Raw genomic sequence first — 20,258 nt, forward strand, 5'->3', positions numbered from 1 at the left:
CTGCTGTGTATGGAGTTTCTGAATCTCCGTGTTCAATAGGTTTATAGTGAAATCCCGTTAATTAGGTATTACAGGGAAGCAGGCGACAGACCCGATGGCTGCAGACACAAACACTGACTGGTCTGATCGTATCCAACAAATCTAGACCATCAGATGTGCCGTAGCACCAGTTTACCTGCGCCACTACCCAGAGTCTTGTCAGCCAAATATTCAATTAACAGGTGTGCTCCAATACGGAGCTCATGTGACTCCGTATTGGAGCACACCTGTTAATTGAATATTTGGCTGACAAGACTCCGGGTAGTGGCGCAGGTAAACTGTTTCCTACTAGGATAATTTGGGACAAACAGTTGTTTGAACTATATATACGATTCCTATCTGAAAAACGGCTGTTACATTTAAGTTGTCGTTTGCTGCAATTCACATAATCTGTATTTTCATTTTGTTATCTGTAATTGCTCTTTTGCTCAAGTTTTTGTGACTATTTTTAAACTATTTGCTATATTGTATATTGAACAAGGTCGTCCTTTTATTATGTTGTAACATATTTATTAAATTATTACGTTTTATGTAACCAGCACCTTCCTAATTTATTGAGTAGATATTAATAATATATATTGAGTATTCACTAGTATAAATATATATATTGAATTCTTTTAGATCTTATATCTGTTCACTTAGCCATTGGGGTTAATTTTCTACATTGGCTTCAGTGAACAGATCTCTCATTAAGCCACAATTTCTCTGTTATCCATATTTGTGCCCTATTTCCTACTTTGCCTATCCACACCAGTTACACTTTAGCTCATCTTATTAGTGCTCCCTATTTTTTTATATATTGTATTCATTTGAGCCTATGCATACTGTTGACATTAAATTGTTGTCTTGGAAGGTTCTTTTTTTGTTGGCTTGTGTCTTTGCGTGCAGAAATTTATGAGATTTCTGCTTTGCAATGTGATCCCCATTATCTGTTTTTTTCATGCTGGTAAGGCGGTTTTACGCACTAAACTAGGGTTCCTCCCTAAGGTGGTGTTGAATCGTAACATTAATCAAGAAATTGTTGTTCCTTCCTTGTGTCTGCGTAAGGGGCAGAAAGCTACTACGACTTCTCTATCTTTCTGGTTGAGGAGTGTCATCCGCTTAGCTTTTGAGACAGCGGGACGACAGCCTCCTGAGAGGATAACGGCTCATTCCTCTTGGGCTTTTAAGAACAAAGCCTCAATAGATCAGAATTGTAAGGCGGCTTCCTGGTCCTCCTTACACACTTTTTATAAATTTTACAAGTTTGATGTGTTTGCTTCGGCTGAAGCAGCTTTCGGGAGAAACGTTTTGCAGGCTGTGGTGCCCTCAGAATAGGGTCCGCCTCTTTTTTTCGGTTCCCTCCCGTTATTCATTCTGTGTCCTCTGGAGCTTGGGTATAGTTTTCCCAACAGTAAGGAATGAAGTCGTGGACTCTCCCTGCCTTATGGAAGGAAAACATAATTTATGCTTACCAGATAAATTCCTTTCCTTCCTGGCAGCCGTAATTTATTTTTCTGATAGGCAGCTCCCTTTTTATATTATTTCTTCTGGCACCTTTTATACCCTGATGTTTCTCCTACTTTTACTTGTTCCCTCGGCAGAATGACTGGGGGATAGGGGAAGTGGGAGGGATATGTAAGCCTTTGGCTGGGGTGTCTTTGCCTCCTCCTGGTGGCTAAATGTTGTATTTTCCACCAGTAAGGAATGAAGTTGTGAACTCTCCCTGCCAGGAAGTAAAGGAATTTATCTGGTAAGCATACATTATGTTTTTTTCACCTCATGGGAAAATTTGTTACACACCTTCCATAATTGGTCAGAGGGACTTGTCTGTTTCTGCCTCCTATGGATCCAGAATATACTCCTATTCAATAACCTCTGCTGATATGTTTCAGTACTGGTTTGGCGTTCTACTGGTTTACTGGTAAATGATGGTCTGTTGGTACGTATCAGTGGAAGTTCTGGATCTCATGGTTGGAGCTTCAGATGAAATTCCATTTGCTCGATTTTACATGAGACCTCTTCAGCTTGGTATGCTTCATCAGTGATGCAGGGATCATACTCCGCTATCTCAACAGATTTTTCTTTATCACAGTGTAAATCAGTCTCTGACTTGATTGCTGGATCATCAGTTCATTATTCAGGGGCTTCTTTCTATCTGGACTGTGATCACTACGGATGCAAGTATTTCAGGTTGGGAAGCTGTTTGGGGGTCTCTGAGAGCACAGGGGGTTTGGGCCTCTTGAGAAGTGAGATTACCAATAAATGTTCTAGAACTCCATGCTATTTTCAGGCTATTTTTCTCATCTTCGCTTTCAATCAGAGAGTCTCACAGCAGTGGCTTATGTCAATCGTGTGGGGGAACTCACAGTTCCTTAGCCATGACGGAAGTGTCTCAAATTCTCTCATGGGCAGAAGTCAATTCCTGTTTAGTCTCTGCAGTTCATATTCCAAGAGTGAACAACTGGGAAGCAGATTTTCTCAATCGCCAGGCTCTGCCTCCAGGGGAATGGTATCTTCACCAGGGATGCCTTTTAATCAAATTGTGGATCTTTAGGGGTCTGCCAGAGATAGATCTAATGGCTTCTCTTTTGAACTACAAACTTCCCAGGTATTTTGCGAGGTCCAGGGACCCTCAGGCAGAGTTTGTGGATGCTCTAGTAGCCCGTTGGTAATTTCAGCTTGCTTATCTGTTTCCTCCTCTGGTACTTCTTCCCAGAGTGAAATAGCTCCAGTTTGGCCTCACAGGATTTGGTATGCAAATCTGGTTCAGATTTCAAGTTGCCCTGCTTGGCCACTTCCTCTGGGTCCAAACCTTCTGTCTCAAGGTCCGTTTTTCCCTCCAGATCTCAAATCTTTAAGCTTGATGTCATGGAGATGGAACTGTTAGTTCTTAAGAATAGTTTTTTTTTAGATTCTGTGATTCAAATTTTAATCCAGGCTTGTAGGCCTATGACTAGAAGGATTTAGCATAAGGTCTGGAAGGCTTGTAATTTCTTGGTGTATTGATCATAGCTTTTCCTGGCATTCTTTTCGACTTGCTAGTCTTTTTCAGTTCTTGCAGAATGGATAAGGGCCTATCTGCCAGCTCTTTGAATGGGCATATTTCTGCTCTTCATGTTTTGTTTCATAGGAAGATTGCTAATATTCCTAACATGTATGGTTTTGTTCAGGCTTTGGCACAAATTAAGCCTATGATCAAGTCAATTTCTCCTATCTGGAGTCTTAACTTGCTGTTAAAGGTTCTGCAGGCACCACATTTTGAGCCTATGCATAAAGGGGATATTAAAGGGACACTGAACCCAATTTTTTTCTTTTGTGATTCAGATAGAGCATGTAATTTTAAGCAACTTTCTAATTTACTCCTATTATCAATTTTTCTTTGTTCTTTTGCTATCTTTGTTTGAAAAATAAGGAATCTACGCTAAGGAGCCAGCCAATTTTTGGTTCAGTCTCTGGACAGCACTTGTTTATTGGTGGGTGAATTTATCCACCAATCAGAAATAACAACAAAGGTTGTTCACCAAAAATGGGCCAGCATCTAAACTTACATTCTTTCTTTTCAAATAAAGATACCAAGAGAATGAAGAAAATTTGATAATAGGAGTAAATTAGAAAGTTGCTTAAAATTGCATGCTCTATCTGAATCACAAAAGAAAAAAATTGGGTTCAGTGTCCCTTTAAGCTTCTTTCTTGGAAGGTTTAATTTCTTTTGAATATCTCTTCTGCTAGAAGAGTTTCTGAATTGTCTGCTCTTTATTTTGACCCTCCTTATCTTTTATTAAGGTAAGGCAATCTTAAAGAGACAGTCCAGTCAAAATTAAACTTTCATTATTACCATAGGGCATGTAATTTTGATCAACTTTCCAATTTACTTTTATCATCAAATTTGCTTTGTTCTCTTGGTATTCTTAGTTGAAACTAAACCTAGTTAGGCTCATATGCTAATTTCTAAGCCCTTGAGGGCTGCCTCTTATCACATGCTTTTTAAATTGCTTTTCACAACAAGAGTCTGAAAGTACACGTGGGCCATATAGATAACACTGTGTTAACGCCCAGGGAGTTATTTAAGATTTAGCACAAAACAATGCTAAATGCAAGTCAATAGATAATAAACAGTCATGTGATCAGGGGGCTGGAAAAAGGTTCCTAGATACAAGGTAATCACAGAGGTAAAAAGTATATTAATATAACTGTGTTATGCAAAACTGGGAAATGGGTAATAAAGGGATTATGTATCTTTTAAAACAATACAAATTATATTGTAAACTGTCCCTTTAAAGACTAAGTTTGAGCTCTTGCCTAAAGTTGTGTCTTCAGACAATATCAGTAGGGAAATTGTTGTCCCTTCTTTGTGTCCAAGAAAACGTAAGAGAGATCTTTGCATAATTTGTATGTTAAAGCATTGGAGTAGATGCTACTAAGGATTTCAGACAAACTTCTAGTTTGTTTGTTAACTTTTCTAGTTCTAGGAAAGGACAGAAAGTTTCTGCTGTTTCTTTGGCTTCTTGGTTGAAACCTTTGATTCACAATGCTTACTTGGAGGCAGGTCAGCGTCCACCTAAACGGATTACTGCTCATTCTACTAGGCTTCAGTTGACCAAATTTGCAAGTCAGCTACTTGGTCTTCTTTGCATAAGTTTGCTAAATTCTACCATTTTTATGTTTTTGCTTCTTCTTAGGCAGCCTTTGGTAGGAAGGTCCTTCAGGCAAGTGTCTCAGCTTGAATTATTTTTGCCTGATTGTTTAAATTTTAAGTGGAGTGAAAAAATATGTTCTAAATCTCACCCTTTTATGTTTCATTAATCGTGGACTCCACAGCTTGGGTATTAGTTCCCAAGAGTAATGGATACTGGACTCTCACCACTTTTTTTATTTTATGGTGGTGAGAGTCCATGAGACTCCACCCTATGTTTTTGATGTTTTTTTTCTTTAGCACATCTTTTTTCTGCTCCTTTTAGGTAGGAGGGGTTTTATAGAACTCTTGGGGTTTTGCATTTTTTGCCTCCTACTAGTGGCATGGAAGAGTAGTTCCCAGGTGTAGTAGATCGTAGACTCTCACCACCATAAAATAAATTATTTTATCAGGTAAGCATACATTTCTTTTATGAAAAACTCTGTTTAAATATTGCTGTTTTTTCTTCTTCTTTGTTTGTATCTAAAAGGTTTGTTCTAAAGTATAGCAGTGTTTTTTGCGAAATCAGTGTTAGTCTATTGTACAAACCAAGCACCTTTGTTTTATGTTCTTGTAGGGAGTTTCACTGTCCACTTATAGAGTAGCTTCCATCCCACAAGCTAATATAACACAAATATACACTCACCATAAGTTTCAAAATATATAGTATAGCATTTTTCATTTTATGAAAACCTCATTTTAAATATGCATAAGCCACTCTCTTTCTCGTTGTATAAATATTTCGACTCTACCATCCCTTTAACTAAACATGAGACAATATATTTTATGATCTGATGGTTTTAAAACTGGAAATGATAGCTTCTGTAAGTTTTTTTTCTGAGGTACTGAGCTCTTTTATGTGTAGCCAAAGGACTTTGTTTGTATTAATGTGCTGTGTGTTCTGTTATGGCACGAAACTAGTGCACAATACTGTGCATTGTTTAGTGTATCAATATTTATTATCAAATTATTTTGAAAGCAGATGGTGTAAACCTCCCAAGATTACAATCTTGTACCCACACAGTCTAAAAAAACATGTCTATAGAGAATGAAAAGTAAAATACATTTTAGCAGATGTCTACAATTGCTACTGTGTAGCCTTAAAGGGACATTCAACTGTTAGACAAAACTTCAAAAGATTGCAATCTTGTGAGTATAACCAGTTTGTGCGCCTACCACATTGTCTGAAATCTGCTACACTATTGTGAGCTCTTTTATTTTGGAGGTGAAAGCAACAAGGTTGACTCAGAGGATGTGGGCAGCTTGGTTACCCGGAAGCAATGTCACTTGTCTGTAAATGCACACTATTTATTTCAAAGTGTGCAATAATACCTAAGCTCCTGTCCAGTGTAAATATGTAGAGCTTTAGTAAGGGTTACATTAATTGGGGAGCAACTTTGAAGGGAGCTTTAGGCACAAGAATAAAACAATAGCATGGTGAGTAATAAGCAGGCTATTGTGGTTGTCACCAGCAGTTTAATGTCCCTTTAACAGATTGATACAATTTATGAATATGTCAGCTTCTTTAGTTTTCTTGTTCTCCTAGTTCATATCTTGCTTAACAACATAAGATATTAATTAGGGTGGTTGTCATCACTGCTGTCAGGATGTTTGTTTGTTTTTGGAAAAACACAGTTTTCTTTACTGTGATACATTGTTCAGAGCGTATAGTTTTTGTTCGTGTTCAGCTTGTTTGTACTAAGAGTTTGTACTTGTTCATTTTCCCAAACAGGGAATAAGGGGACAGAGGAGAAAGAAAAAGTCAGTGTAAAGATTATTATTTATTGGTCGCTGAGCGGAAACTGACCCTGGTCCACTAAGAAGCGCTAGTTGGATCAGCTGTGCAACTAGCGCTGCTGATTGGATCAGCAGCAGTCCCAAGGAGTACTTAAACGAGGTGTTTTTTTCTGTATAGGCAAAGCCATCTTTTATTTCTTTGTTATTCATTGTCCTTGTTGAATTGTTCTCAGATGTACCATGAATAATTGATTATTTATTTTGTATTTCCATCTCCAGTGACTAGATTCCCTAGACCTATGTCTCCTCTTCAAGATGTAGCAACCATTATCGGAAGCCGCGAGCAGCTAGCTGTGCTACTGCAGCTATATGATTATCAGCTGGAGCATGAGGGAACAACCGGCTGGGAAAGTTTGCTTTGGGTTGTTAATCAGCTGTAAGTTTATTGCAGTTTTCTGTTCAGGCAGAGAGAAGGGGGGAGGGGACTGTACTTAAAGGGACAGTCTAGTCGTAAATAAACTTTCATGATTCAGATAGGGCATGTAATTTTAAGCAACTTTCCAATTTACTTTTATCACCAATTTTGCTTTGTTCTCTTGGTATTCTTAGTTGAAAGCTAAATTTAGGAGGTTAATATGCTAATTTCTTAGACCTTGAAGGCCGCCTCTTATTTAAATTCATTTTGACAGTTTTTCACCACTAGAGGGTGTTAGTTCATGTGTGTCATATAGATAACACGGTGCTCACGCACGTGGAGATACCTAGGAGTCAGCACTGATTGGCTAAAGTGCAAGTCTGACAAAAGAACTGCGATAAGGGGGCAGTCTGCAGAGACTTAGATACAAGGTGATCACAGAGGTAAAACGTATATTAATATAACAGTGTTGGTTATGCAAAACTAGGGAATGGGTAATAAAGGTATTATCTGTCTTTTAAAACAATACAAATTCTGGTGTAGACTGTCCCTTTAAGAGTAAATGCAGATTGTGCAGTGTTCTCTTAGAGGATTCTTAGAAAAATACACATAGGAGGAAGACAGTGGGCAGGGACACTATACCCCCAATAACTATCTATTCGGGCAATGTAAAAATAAAAAAACTACACAAATTATTACCTGTATTGAAGTTGCCTCTACACCCAACCCCAGATGCTGCAGCACACCTGCATTTCTCCCAGTGGGCCAATTAGGCCCTGGATAGTAAAAAGGTGCAATGTAATGCAAATCCACTAAAATATTAAATCTACATTAAATATGTACCTCTTAGCTAATACACTAGCTAATAAATGGTTCTGTATCAGCTTTAAAGTATATGTCAAGAAATATATTTTAACTTCATTACCAATTAAAAAACAAAAGTTTTCACTTGTAATTGCTAGTGACTTTTCTGTTGTAATTATGTTCATTAAAGGGATACTGTACACTGAATGATGCGTTGAAAGAAAAGATTAGTTTGAGAATAACATTTAGATGTATTTAGCTGTTTAAATATTGACAAAATAAGTGTAAATTTTAAGTGTCTATAAAACTTTGGGAACTGCCATGTTGTAACAAAGGTTACCTTCTCTGCTGTGGCTAATTAGGGACAGTTATAAATGTCAATAGAGTGTGCAGCCTACGGCTGTGTGGAATATAACAGTGTTCTGCAGTTCCATTTCTTTTTTTTTTTTTTTACTTCTTTATTTATATATCCAACAGCAAACATAGCTGTATACATTTACACCTTTATGCACCACGCAGGGTCAGGTGTAAAAACAAAAAACGAAAGGAGATAACATAGGATTTAAATAAAAAGATCTCTCCTTAAATACAGTATTTTGTAGAACACATACAGAAAAAAAACGAGAGCTAACAAAATATTCTCATATCGTTCATTTGCATATGCTGTTGGAAATTTTTCACATAGGATTAACGGTGGATCCAATCAGACTATCATTCAAACAGAAGACAAAAACAAGAACAAAGAAAGAAAAGAAAGAGAAAAAAAAAAAAAAAAAAAAATTAAATAAGGATAATAAAAGGAAAATATGTTTTTCCCTTCTTATCTTATCCCCCCTCCTCCGCCTCCCAGCATTATTACATGTAACCATCAGGCTTAATATTTATTGTCTTGTCTCTATCTTAACTCTCTTCTTCCTTCCTTTACTTTTTTCTTTCTCTTGTCTCGGTCCTTTCCTTTGCTATTTCCCTTAATCTTATTTTCTTTCGCTGTCCTTCTCCCTTGCCCATTCCCCTTCTCTCCCCCTCCCTTTCTCTCAGAAGTATTCCTTAAATCTTCTCTCATGTAGTAATCTCCCCGTGACCAGATACCCATAATGGGGGAAACAGTCCTAATATAACCAGTTCCAAAAAAGCTATCGTATTTAAAAAAGGCTGTAAAATACGCCTTTGAACCTGAAGCGGATAAGATATAATTAGCGGAAGCCAATCCATAAGAAAAACTCCTATTCTACTGTCCGTCAGAGATTTAGTGTGAAAAGATTCAAATAAAATTTGAAACTGAATTTCTTTAAGGAACTCTGAGACCCTGGGGGCTGTATGGTTTTTCCAGCCCTTGACAATTAACTGTCTTGCAGTAAAGATAATAGTATTTAATATTTTTATCACACGTTTAGGACGCAAATCAGCATTGGTTAAAAAAAATATCTCCTCCGCAGCAAACGGAATCATGTCTTTATAGTGATTACTATACCAATATCTTATCTTTTGCCAATATTGTTGAATCTTAGGACAAGACCAGAATATATGGAAAATATCAGCCCTATCCAGAGAACACCGTAAACAAGCATACTTTTGGGTGGGAAAGAATCTAGCCATTTTATTGGGAGAAAGATAATAATTATTAACTAGTTTTAAATGTGTTTCTCTCCATGATATAGAGATTTGTAATTTTACTGACTCTAAGAAGCTGCGCTCTATCCTATTCTCCTCCAATTGTGGGAAGTGTCTCTTCCAGTAATTATATAGTTTATCCATATTGAGTTCTCCCTGTTTAGCCAGGAGAATATCATAAATTAAAGATATTGAGGAACGACCCAAGGAGAATTGACGAATTATATTCTTAATATCCATCCAATCCACAAACACCTCTGTATTCCACTTCTGCGAGAATATATAATGACGTAACTGGAAATACGCAAATAAATTTGAGTGGGGTAAATTAAACTTATGGAATAATAATTCTGAAGAAAATAACTGATTAGAATCGAATAACTGGTGAACATATATCAGTCCTGCCTCCGCCCACAATCTAAACACTCTTTGATTTAAACCCGAAATAAATTCGGGATTACCTATTATCGGGAGAAATTCAGAAAATAATGGAGAAATTTTTAATACTCGGCACATTTTATGCCAAGCTATAATAACATTTTTGAAGGAGATCAATTTATTGAGATTCGAGGGCAATTTTTTTACCGGACAGTGGAGAATGGCTTTTAGAGAGAAGGGAGTAATCAAAAATGTTTCCACATCTACCGAGACAAATTTATCTATCTCTGTAATCCAATCAAAGGCCAATTTAACTAGACAAGACCAATTATATAACCTAAGATCTGGCAATGCCAGCCCTGCCTGAGGACGTTTCTGCATTAACCTGTTCAAACTAATCCTAGGCTTTTTATTACCCCATATGAATTTAGATTGCCAGGACTGTACATCACTAATATCTTTATTAGTCATTAGTAACGGAAGATTCTGAAGAAGATATAAAACTCGAGGGAAAATAATAGTTTTAATCAAATTGACTCTTGCAGATAATGAAATTGGTAAAGAGGACCAATTTTCTAGATCATTTTTAATTTTTGACAAGACTGGTGGGAAATTTAATTTAGACCAATTTGCTGGATTCCTATGAAGGGTGATACCTAAATATCGAAAGGACTCAACTACTTTAAAAGGATGATCTCCCCAATTAAGACCATTCTTATGTATCCATAGGAGTTCGCTCTTATCAAAATTAATTTTATATCCTGAAAAGGAGGAGAAAGCCTTAAATAATTGTAACACTATAGGAATATAGTGTTGAGCCTTATCCAGAAATATTAACAGATCATCGGCATACAAAAGCGTTTTTAATCTAGTGGAACCCAGTGGGATTCCTGGCAACCTATCCCGTAATAGAATAGCAAATGGTTCCAACGCCAGGTTAAAGATCAAGGGGGACAGAGGGCACCCTTGCCTAGTTCCTCTTTTAAGCGATATATACGGAGAAGAGTGACCGTTGATGCAGAGAAAGGAAATCGGATTTTTATATAAATTTTTAACAAATCCTAGAAACTGATTCTTAAATCCAAAATGCTTTAAAGCCGTAAACAAGTAATTCCAATTCACTGCATCAAAGGCTTTCTCGGCGTCTACTGTCAGAATAGCTGCTTCCCTGATCTTCTTAAATTCTTCATTTTTAGGATCTAAGTTCCAGGCATAGTCGAGAAATGTAGTAACTTTACGGATATTCTTAAGGGAATTCCTATCTTTCATAAATCCAGTTTGATCTGGATGTATGATCCCATCTAATAATTTAGCCAGTCTAGTCGCAACAATAGCCGTCAACAATTTATAATCCGCGTTAAGTACGGATATAGGTCTATACGACCCAGGATCCTCCCGATCCTTACCTTTCTTAAGAATCAGAGATATGCGTGCAGCAGAAAAATAATTAGACATTGACTTACCGGAGGAGAAGTAATAATTAAACAAGTTAACTAATGGTAGTTTGATTTCTTCCTTCAAAATTTTGTAAAACTCTACCGGGATCGAGTCTGGTCCGGGAGATTTATTAATATTAGCAGATTGTATAGCCTCCAAAACTTCCTCCTCTGAAATAGGTCTATTAAGATCTAACAGATTCTCTTCCGAAACACCCGGAAGTTTCACACCGGACCAAAAATTTGATGCATTATCCAAATTTACCTCTGATTCTGAGTACAGCTTTTCAAATACCTTAAAGAAAGCCTGGCTAATATCCTCTGTATTAGAATACTTCACATTGTTAAATTTAATAGCCGAGATCAGGTTCTTGCTTTTCCTAACTTTGACTACACTAGCCAAAAATTTGGCGGAATTCCCATAATGACCTCTAAATTGGTAATTTATTTTTAATTCTTCTTCCTGGGACCTTTGTTTTAAATAGATGTCTCTTTCCCTTTTTAATTTGCAGTATCTATCCCAATTATCCTTTGTCTTGTCATTATAGAATTTCCCGAGCGCATTTCTGACTTGAGCAGCTAACTGTAATTCCTGCTCCAAAGTTTTCTTCCTCCACGTAGCTAAATAGAGTTTAATTTCCCCCCTCAAAACGGCTTTTGCTGCTTCCCAAAAAACCTCTGGTTTACTAGATTGCCCCACATTAAACTTAACATAATCCTTCCACCTTTGTTTTAACCAATTGCCAAACCTAGGGCTGTCAGCCAAATACCGCGGAAAAAAAAAAGATGTATTAGGAATCTTGGGGGGGGGAAATAGCCATCAATGTGAAAGAGATTACTGCATGGTCAGAAATGACAATATCATAGATATTGGCATCAGATCTGCAAAGAGCAAGTGACTTAGAAATTAAGAATAGATCAATTCTTGAAAATGTCATATGGGATTTAGACTCACAGGTGAAACTTCGTTGTTCTGGATTTTTAAATCTCCATATATCAATTAATCTTAGTTCATGACAGAAAAGTTTGAAATATTTTGCTAATTTAGCGTTTTCACGAGAATTTTTTGCCGATAATCTATCCAATATAGGGCACAATGTCATGTTGAAATCTCCCCCTAAAATTAAATTAGCTGCTGAGAATAAAAATAGTTTGCTTCTCATATTGTCCCAAAAAGCCGGTGAGAAAGAATTGGGGCCATATAGATTACATATAACAAAGTTACAGTTATTAATCTGGATATGTAGAATCAAAAATCTTCCCTCTGGATCAGCCTCCGTTTTTATAATTTTATAAACTAAATTTTTATGTAACAATATTGCTACTCCTGATTTTCTTTTAACACCTGACGCTGCTACGCATTCCCCTACCCATTTACACTTCAATTTGGCCGCTTCAACCATACTAAGGTGTGTTTCCTGTAGCATCACAAGATCAGGATTAAATTTAGCAAGATATTTAATAATTAACTTACGTTTTCTAGGAGACGTGATGCCCCCCACGTTCCAAGAAAGTATATTAATCTTGGATGCCATCAATCCTCAACATAAGACAATGTTCCGTAGCATTTAGGCTGGGCATATAACTAAGGGCGGGAGGAGGGGAGAGAAAAGAGAAAAAAAAAAAAAAAAAAAATCTGCCATCCTGTACCGACATACATAAACCTAAAAAGTGGTTAAACTTAAAATAAAAAACATTCAGTTCCCAAAAAAGTTTTTTTTTTCCCCTTTTAAAAATATTAATAAACAGTGTATCCAACCAAGATATAACTAAAACAGTATAACCAGTCAAGTAACACATCGATCCTGTTCAAAACAAATTTTCATTCTGGTAAGAATTAGTTCTCCTAAGATACTATAGGGTACTGATAAACTCAAGAGCCTCTTGGGGATTATTAAAAACTCGCCTAACACCATTCTCTTCCATTACAATCTTTGCAGGGTATACCACCCAAGCTTTAAACCCTTTATCAATAATCTTGGTGCATAACGGAATCATTTGTTTCCTTTTGGTGGACGTTTCTATTGAGAAATCTTGAAACATCAACAACTTGTTTCCTTCAAATACAAATTCCCCTATCTTTCTGTATGCTTTTAATAAGTCTACCTTATCCTGATATCTAAGAAGTTTGAAAATAGACATTCTACTTCTATTACTCATAGATGTACTTGTTCTACTGTATCCAACTCTATGGGCTCTTTCAACTGCCAGGGGGAGTTGTTGTTCCGGGAAACCTAATGCCTTAGGGAGTAATAAGGAGGTAACTTTAATAAGATCCTCATACTCGGGGGATTCGGGGAGTCCGATAATTCTAATGTTATTCCGCCTGGAGCGATCCTCCAGATCCTCCAGACGGAATTGTAAACTTGAAATTTTAGCTTCATGGTCTTGCACAAGTTTATCTTGACTATTAACCTGGTCCTCCAAGTCAGAGATCCTGTTTTCTGCCTCCCCTATTCTTGAGGCAAATTGCTTAACCTCATTTGACAATGAAACAATGTCTGTAGATATACTGCTAAGCTCTTTCTTGATAATATCAAACTGAGGAGTAAATATGTTAGTTAGTTGCAATACTAAATTGCCTGTGTCTAAATGGGCTATACCCCCCTCCACAGAGGGGTCCAATGAGGTGTCTGCACTCCTAACCTTTCTGTCCTTACTTTTTGGCGGCATTATGGGGGAACTCTGTTTCGTATGTATAACAAATCTTTCCATATACCCTGTGATTACAAACAGTACGTGCAGAGCTGTGAATGCAGCGAGAAAAAGAAAAAAAAGAAAAAGGAATAACACGTGCAATAAAACCAAAAAAAAATCAAACTCTGTGTAATTTCTGAGTATTCAAATCCAAAGAGGATTAGTGTCTCTTTAAGTGAAAGCAAAAATAATGGAAAGGAGAAAAAGCTATTAGTACAATTTCAGCTGTGGAGGTGTTTTTTTTTTTTTTTTTTTTTTGTGTGGCTTTTTAAGCTATGTGTAGAAAATAGGTTAACAGTGATATTAGGGCCTATTGGCTTTAACAATTATGGTTATGGGAGGCGAGCACCTGTGTAATTAAATAATTATAGTATACAGATAAATATTAGTATAGAGTAAACCCCTTTCTCAAAAGAAATTTTTACCAAAATATTTTTGACAGAGTAATATATTATCTCTCAAGCTAGACACTAACCTAGACAAGGAGAGAAGTAAAGACCCCTTGGAAAATCTATATTGGGAAAAAAAAAAAAAAACAAGCAAACATCCATTTACATTAGTCAACATTGAGCAGTCCCATGATAAACATTAAATCTTTTTTCTCCTCCTCTCCTTCTCCTCTCCAGCCTCTCCCCTCCTATCTCCTCTTTCTTCTTCTTATTTTTGGTCTGCAGTAAACAAACAACCCATAGAACAAGTAAAGTGGGGAACAGAGAGTCAAAGGATACCAGAGTCCTGCAACCAGTACGCTGTACAAAAAGGCCTCCAAATGACTCAGACGAGATCTAGTAAACTAAAGTTAGCATAACCCAAGCGAAAGTCAAGTAGAATGCTGTTTCTCCTTGTATCTCAGGGTTCACCTTCATGCATTAATAAGGACAGTGATAGGTATAACCAGCTCCATCATGCTGTAGTATCAGGTACCAGAATACCCCATATCCATTGTTGGAAAGCACTTCCCCCAGATATTACCCAGCGACTCAGGTAGGAATAGGCCTCAGGTAGCAAATGCAATATAGATAATCAGAGAGGGTTTCTTATCACTGGCTCACTTCAGGTCAAAAAACCTCTTTGACAGAACCAAAGTCAGTGCCTCAACTTTAAATGCAGGTCTCAACCACCCAAGCATAAGATGCAGCAGTATAGGGAGAATATATGCCCATAGGCTCGGTATGTCTTACCAGCTACTGTTAAACTTTTGGCAGTCCGCCTAAGAAGAACCGCAGAGGGGTAAGTCGGCGTCTCCTCACCTTTCAATCAACCAGGTGAGACACTCTTCACCGCGAGGAGGGAGTGCTGCCCGCCGATCTCTCAACAGACAAACTGCCCCCTCCTACAAGCGGCTATTCCAAACAGTGAGTCCGACCGCTTCACGGGCAAAGATCCAGCTTACCCGACTTTGACGCCCCTCTTCTCCACTCTGTAAGGCTCCTCTGAAGTGATTGCGGTATCCACCGCCGGGCTTTACCGCCAGTACCGGGACTTCCTCTGCATAGGCGTAGACGCCGCCTATTAGCCTGCACCGGACCCCAGCAATTCTGGGTCACGCAGGCGGGTAGATGCTGGGGGAGATTTTTCTTGCTCCTGTTCACCAGAGCACCCGAGCTGTGCAGCAACAGCGTGTCCAACAGCTCCGCCCCCACCGGAAGTTCCTGCAGTTCCATTTCTAACAGGAACTGAAAAGCTCACAATTTTAGAATCAAATTATGGGAAAAGGGAACAAAATAAATAATGAAAGTATATTGCAGAGTTTTATTTATATCTACAATATATCATTTTATATTACTGTCTCAAATTGTTAAATGTCCCATTAAGATAAACAAAGCTTGATGCACATAGAGCAAAAAGGAAGCAACTGTAGCTTAGATCCTTTAGGTGGCGGAAAGTATTTAATCTCCCTTTAATACAATTTTTGTTTTGTTTTTAACTGTTTTTTCTTTTATGTTTTTTCCAATTTTATAAAAGCCCCCCTTTTATAAAATTAGAAAAAAAAACATAAAAGAAAAACCAGTTAAAAACAAAACACAAATTGTGCTATGATAGATATTTATAGCCCTGAATATACTTTGTTATTCTACTTGTTGCTGTTTACATGCATATCTCTGTCTTTTTCCTTTTTTTTTCTGGCTATCCACATATTGTGGCTAGTTTCTGAGTTTCTTAAATTTTATCTGCAAACCTGTTGTATTCATATTTGGCATCAGTTATTACTGGTATATTTTTTATTTAGTGATTTCTCTTTTAATCACTTAGCTTTTCCTGTTTTTACACAGATTACCACAACTAATAGAAATAGTTGGACGCATAAATGTTGCATCAACAGCTTGTGTCCATGAGTTTTCTAGATTTTTTTGGCGGATGTGCAGAACTTTTGGAAAAATCTTTACCAACACTAAGGTAGGTCTATTGGTTTACTTTTCTCTAACAAAGATATTCCCAAAATCTGAATGTGATTTAATTAATTATACGTACAGTAATATCAAATCAATGCACGTTTAGCGTCTTCTACAACTTAAAAAAATAAAAAAAGCAATTTTATTTGATATACTTAGAAAGCTAATCAATTTCTCTTCAGGTTAAACCACAATTCCAGGAAATCTTGAGATTATCTGAAGAAAATGTTGGTGAGTTTTTATCGATTTTTTTTCTTTGTTTTATAAACTTTATGCTTTTTTTGGTTTAGTTTGATCTTTGGGAATTTTCATAATAAATATCTAATATTGACAAGTGTGGTTAATATCTTCTGCGTAAGTATGTCCAAAATGTATTCACCCATGAAATACTTTTAATGTTTGAAAAATACTGAGTTCATGACAGGACCCTGAAATACCCTTATTCCCTTCCCGCCCTTAGGACTTTCTATGCCGTCCTAACTGCACTGGGCTTTAGTGCCCTTAGGACTGCTGTTCTGAAGCCATAGTCACTTCCTGAATGGGATCGCGAGCTGGAGGGGGTGCCTAGCATTATAGACACTCTCCCCTTACACGATTCCATCATTGAAATCATGCGATTGCATGAACGATTGCGTGATTTAAATTTTTTTAGTGAATATTGCAATATTGACATTCAAATTGAAGGACAGATGTTCCACTTGATATTCATTCTGCCCCAATAATCTTTCTGTAGAACAAATATAAACAGTTGATTACTCATTGTTTATTACAATGTTAAATATTCACATTTGAATATTGTTCCCCATAGACTTACATCAACTTATAATTACGATAATCAAATATTGCATTCTTTAAAGGAAACTTTTTTTTGTGTGAAAAATCTTGTGTTGAATGCTCAGATAAACATTCAACATAATTTTAAACTAATGTGGCTAATATTTTGTTTTTAACAAATGTGCAAAATATTTGCATCCCTAGAAATGAAATACACCTCTCCTCCAACACCACCCAATCTTTCTCTGCTAAAAATGGCTATATTACTGTAACTGGTGACTTGATTTTTCCTGTACATCACTTTCTTCACAAAAAAGACTTTTTGAAAAATTATTTATTTTCATAAAGATGGTGAGAGTCCATGGTCCAGTACTCCTGGCTACTAGGAGGACGCAAGGACCCCAAAACTCCCAGAGCCTTTAAAACCCATCCCATCTTACTGGAAACTAGTCTTGCCTTTGCCTTCGCAGGAGGTAAGTGAAGAAGGAAGGTGCTCCAGGTATTTGTGAGAAGGAGTTTCAGACCGATTTGAGGCCCAGTTTCCCCTCAGAGAGCTACAATATAGACAGAGGGATGTGGGAGTATGGGTAGTAGCACAAGAACACCCTATGGGAGTTAGTCGCAGGTCTACCACAGGTATCACAGGGACCGGTTTCTAGCTCTTCCTGTCGGTTCAGCGTTGTACTCCATATATATTTTGATCCTCTGCTTTCTCGTGTACAGCACTGGATTTTTTCCTTATAATAAGTCCAGTACTATAGGTGCCTATCAGGTAAGAGGGGGTTGTATTGTTGGCACCTGTTTAGCATATAGGCTATTAGTAGGTACTCACTTATGGGAATATCAAAGTCTGGGGACTATTATGTCAGGCATTTTAGGCATTGGTGTATGAGTGCCTTGTTTTCCCTATGTAGGAGCGTTAAGTTTTTTATTTTTTATGTGTGTCATTTTTTTAATACGGCATCCATTTTTGTGTACACAGTTTTTTTCGTACTGAATTCTAAAGCTTCAACTATCCTCCCACTTCCCACAATCCTCAGTCATTCTTTGCCTTTGTAACATTGTAGATGATGTACAAAGTTGGTGTCTGAAGGAAATCAAGTTGTTAATCCTTTAATGGGTACTTTTCCCTGCAAGCAAGGATTGGGGTCATGTTGTGTCCATGTAATCCTCTTTAGTAAGAGTAATGTTGGCTTTTAGCAGTTAGAAGACGGCGAGGTGGTCTTTGCTAACCATTTTTGCTTCCCCTATATAGAAAACCATGGTTGGTTATTCTGTTTTTTCTTTATCTACAGGTCAATGTCAGTGAGGATTCTGTCACACCTGTTGCTTTACCTACCCTACAGCGGATCCTTAGGTAAAAGGTGAGAAGGATGCAGAATTTAAGAGTTCCTTTTCAGAAAAAAAAGAAAAGGATATTTAGAGAACAAGGTGGATCATTATGGGACTGAATATCCCTTTTAAGATTAGGGGATTTATTGTTGGTGCAGCCTCTTATTGGTGTGACTCATTGTCTGATCAAATTTCAGAGGAGACTGCTATAAAGGAGATCCAAGATAGGATCAAGGCTTTAAAGCTGGCTAATACTTTTATCTGTGATGCCAGTATGCAAGTAGTCAGGTTGGGAGCCAAGATTTCTAGTTTTGCGATTCTAGCCCGCAGAGCACTTTGGTTAAAATCTTGGTCTGCGGATGTGACTTCCAAATCCAAGCTTCTGTCTCTACCTTTTAGAGGCGGAGATCATTCCCATGGTTACTGGTAGAAAAGGAGCTTTTTTACCGCAGGATAAGAAGAATAGGCCCAAGGGTCGACAGACTTCTAATTTTCGGAAAGGTGATAACTAAGCGCCAACTATATAATGCAGCAGACCTCCAGCTCTAATAAATTGGCACCTAGTTGCCAAGGGTGGATTCAATTTTAAGATTGGATATCAGAGCACCAAACAACGTAGGCAGGGTCTATGGACAGATAGTCAAATACCAAAGGTAACAATAGGTTGAAATAATATGATTTAATACATAAGATAAAAAAGTTGGTACATTTAAAATTATACAACAATTAGTCATGGATCCATGTTACACTTTAAAATATATATTGAAACACTAGGAACAATTTAAAAATGCTTGTAGAACAATAAATAACAAAAAAAAAAAAAATCTAACAAATAATGTCTATCACATAAACTTAAATTCTAATATGTGAATGCTAGGAGCGCTTATGCACACTCTATTTATAAAAACAATGGGTTACAATGCACAGGTGGATAGATTCCAGGTTGCTTGAAACCAGTGGGTGTGAAATGTAAGTGGCTCCGAATTGGGGTTTTGCCTATGTGTTTATCCAAAATTGTGTAAATCCTAACAGGTGGACAAAAAATGTTACAGGAATGTCTAGAACCTGAATTCAAAATATAAGACTTGAGGTTGTGCCTATGTGTTTATCCAAAAAGGGTGTAAATCCTAACAAGTGAAAAAATGTGAGAAAAATATTGCAGGGGTGTGTGAACCTTATTTTCAAAATAAACAATGAATTCAAAATAAATCCTAAAAGGGTTATTTTGAATTCATTGTTTATTTTGAAAATAAGGTTCATACACCCCAGCAATATTTTTCTCACATTTTTTCACTTGTTAGGATGACTAATTGTTGTATAATTTTAAATGTACCAACTTTTTTATCTTATGTATTAAATCATATTATTTCAACCTATTGTTACCTTTGGTATTTGACTATCTGCCCATAGACCCTGCCTACGTTGTTTGGCGCTCTGATATCCAATCTTAAAATTAGACTTCTAATTTTCGTTCCTTTCGTAACTTCAAGGGACAGAAATCTTCCTCGGCTTCTAAACCTGAGCAAACCAAGGCCTCTTGGAGAGCTAGCCAGCCTTGGAATAAGGGTAAGCAATTCAGAAAGTCTTCCGCTGATGCTAAATCATCATGAAGGGTCCGCCCCCGATCCAGTTCTGGATCAGGTAGTGGGCAGACTTTCCTTCTTTCAGCAGGCTTGGATTTGCGACGATCCAGATCCTGTGACGATCCTTGGGCAGTGGATATAGTCTCCCAGGGATACAAGATAGGATTCAAATCTTGTCCCACAGAGACAAATTTTTCCTATCAAGATTATCTGTAAACCAGGTAAAAAGAGAGGCCTTCTTAAACTGAGTAGAGGATCTGTCTTCTCTGGGAGTGATTGTCCCAGTTCCTCTAGCAGAACATGGTCAGGGATTTTATTCAAATCTTTTTGTGGTTCCCAAAAAAGAGGGAACTTTTCGACCCATTCTAGACCTCAAGTCTCTCAACAAGTTTCTCAAGGTTCCGT

The 20,258-nt window shown here is 37.3% G+C and overlaps 1 protein-coding gene across 8 annotated transcripts in view; it reads left to right on the forward strand.

Annotated features, from left to right (window-relative positions):
* Nucleotides 1-20,258, forward strand: part of RELCH (RAB11 binding and LisH domain, coiled-coil and HEAT repeat containing) — a 388,739-nt gene that overhangs the window by 272,630 nt on the left and 95,851 nt on the right. For all 8 annotated transcript variants that reach the window (XM_053714624.1, XM_053714625.1, XM_053714627.1 and 5 more), the window contains 3 exons: nucleotides 6,710-6,866; nucleotides 16,045-16,168; nucleotides 16,347-16,395. In XM_053714624.1, coding sequence (XP_053570599.1) covers nucleotides 6,710-6,866; nucleotides 16,045-16,168; nucleotides 16,347-16,395 — 330 coding nt within the window. The remainder of the gene's footprint in view (nucleotides 1-6,709; nucleotides 6,867-16,044; nucleotides 16,169-16,346; nucleotides 16,396-20,258) is intronic.

Source organism: Bombina bombina, chromosome 5 (assembly GCF_027579735.1).
Source record: "Bombina bombina isolate aBomBom1 chromosome 5, aBomBom1.pri, whole genome shotgun sequence".
Classification (NCBI taxonomy): Eukaryota; Metazoa; Chordata; class Amphibia; order Anura; family Bombinatoridae; genus Bombina; species Bombina bombina.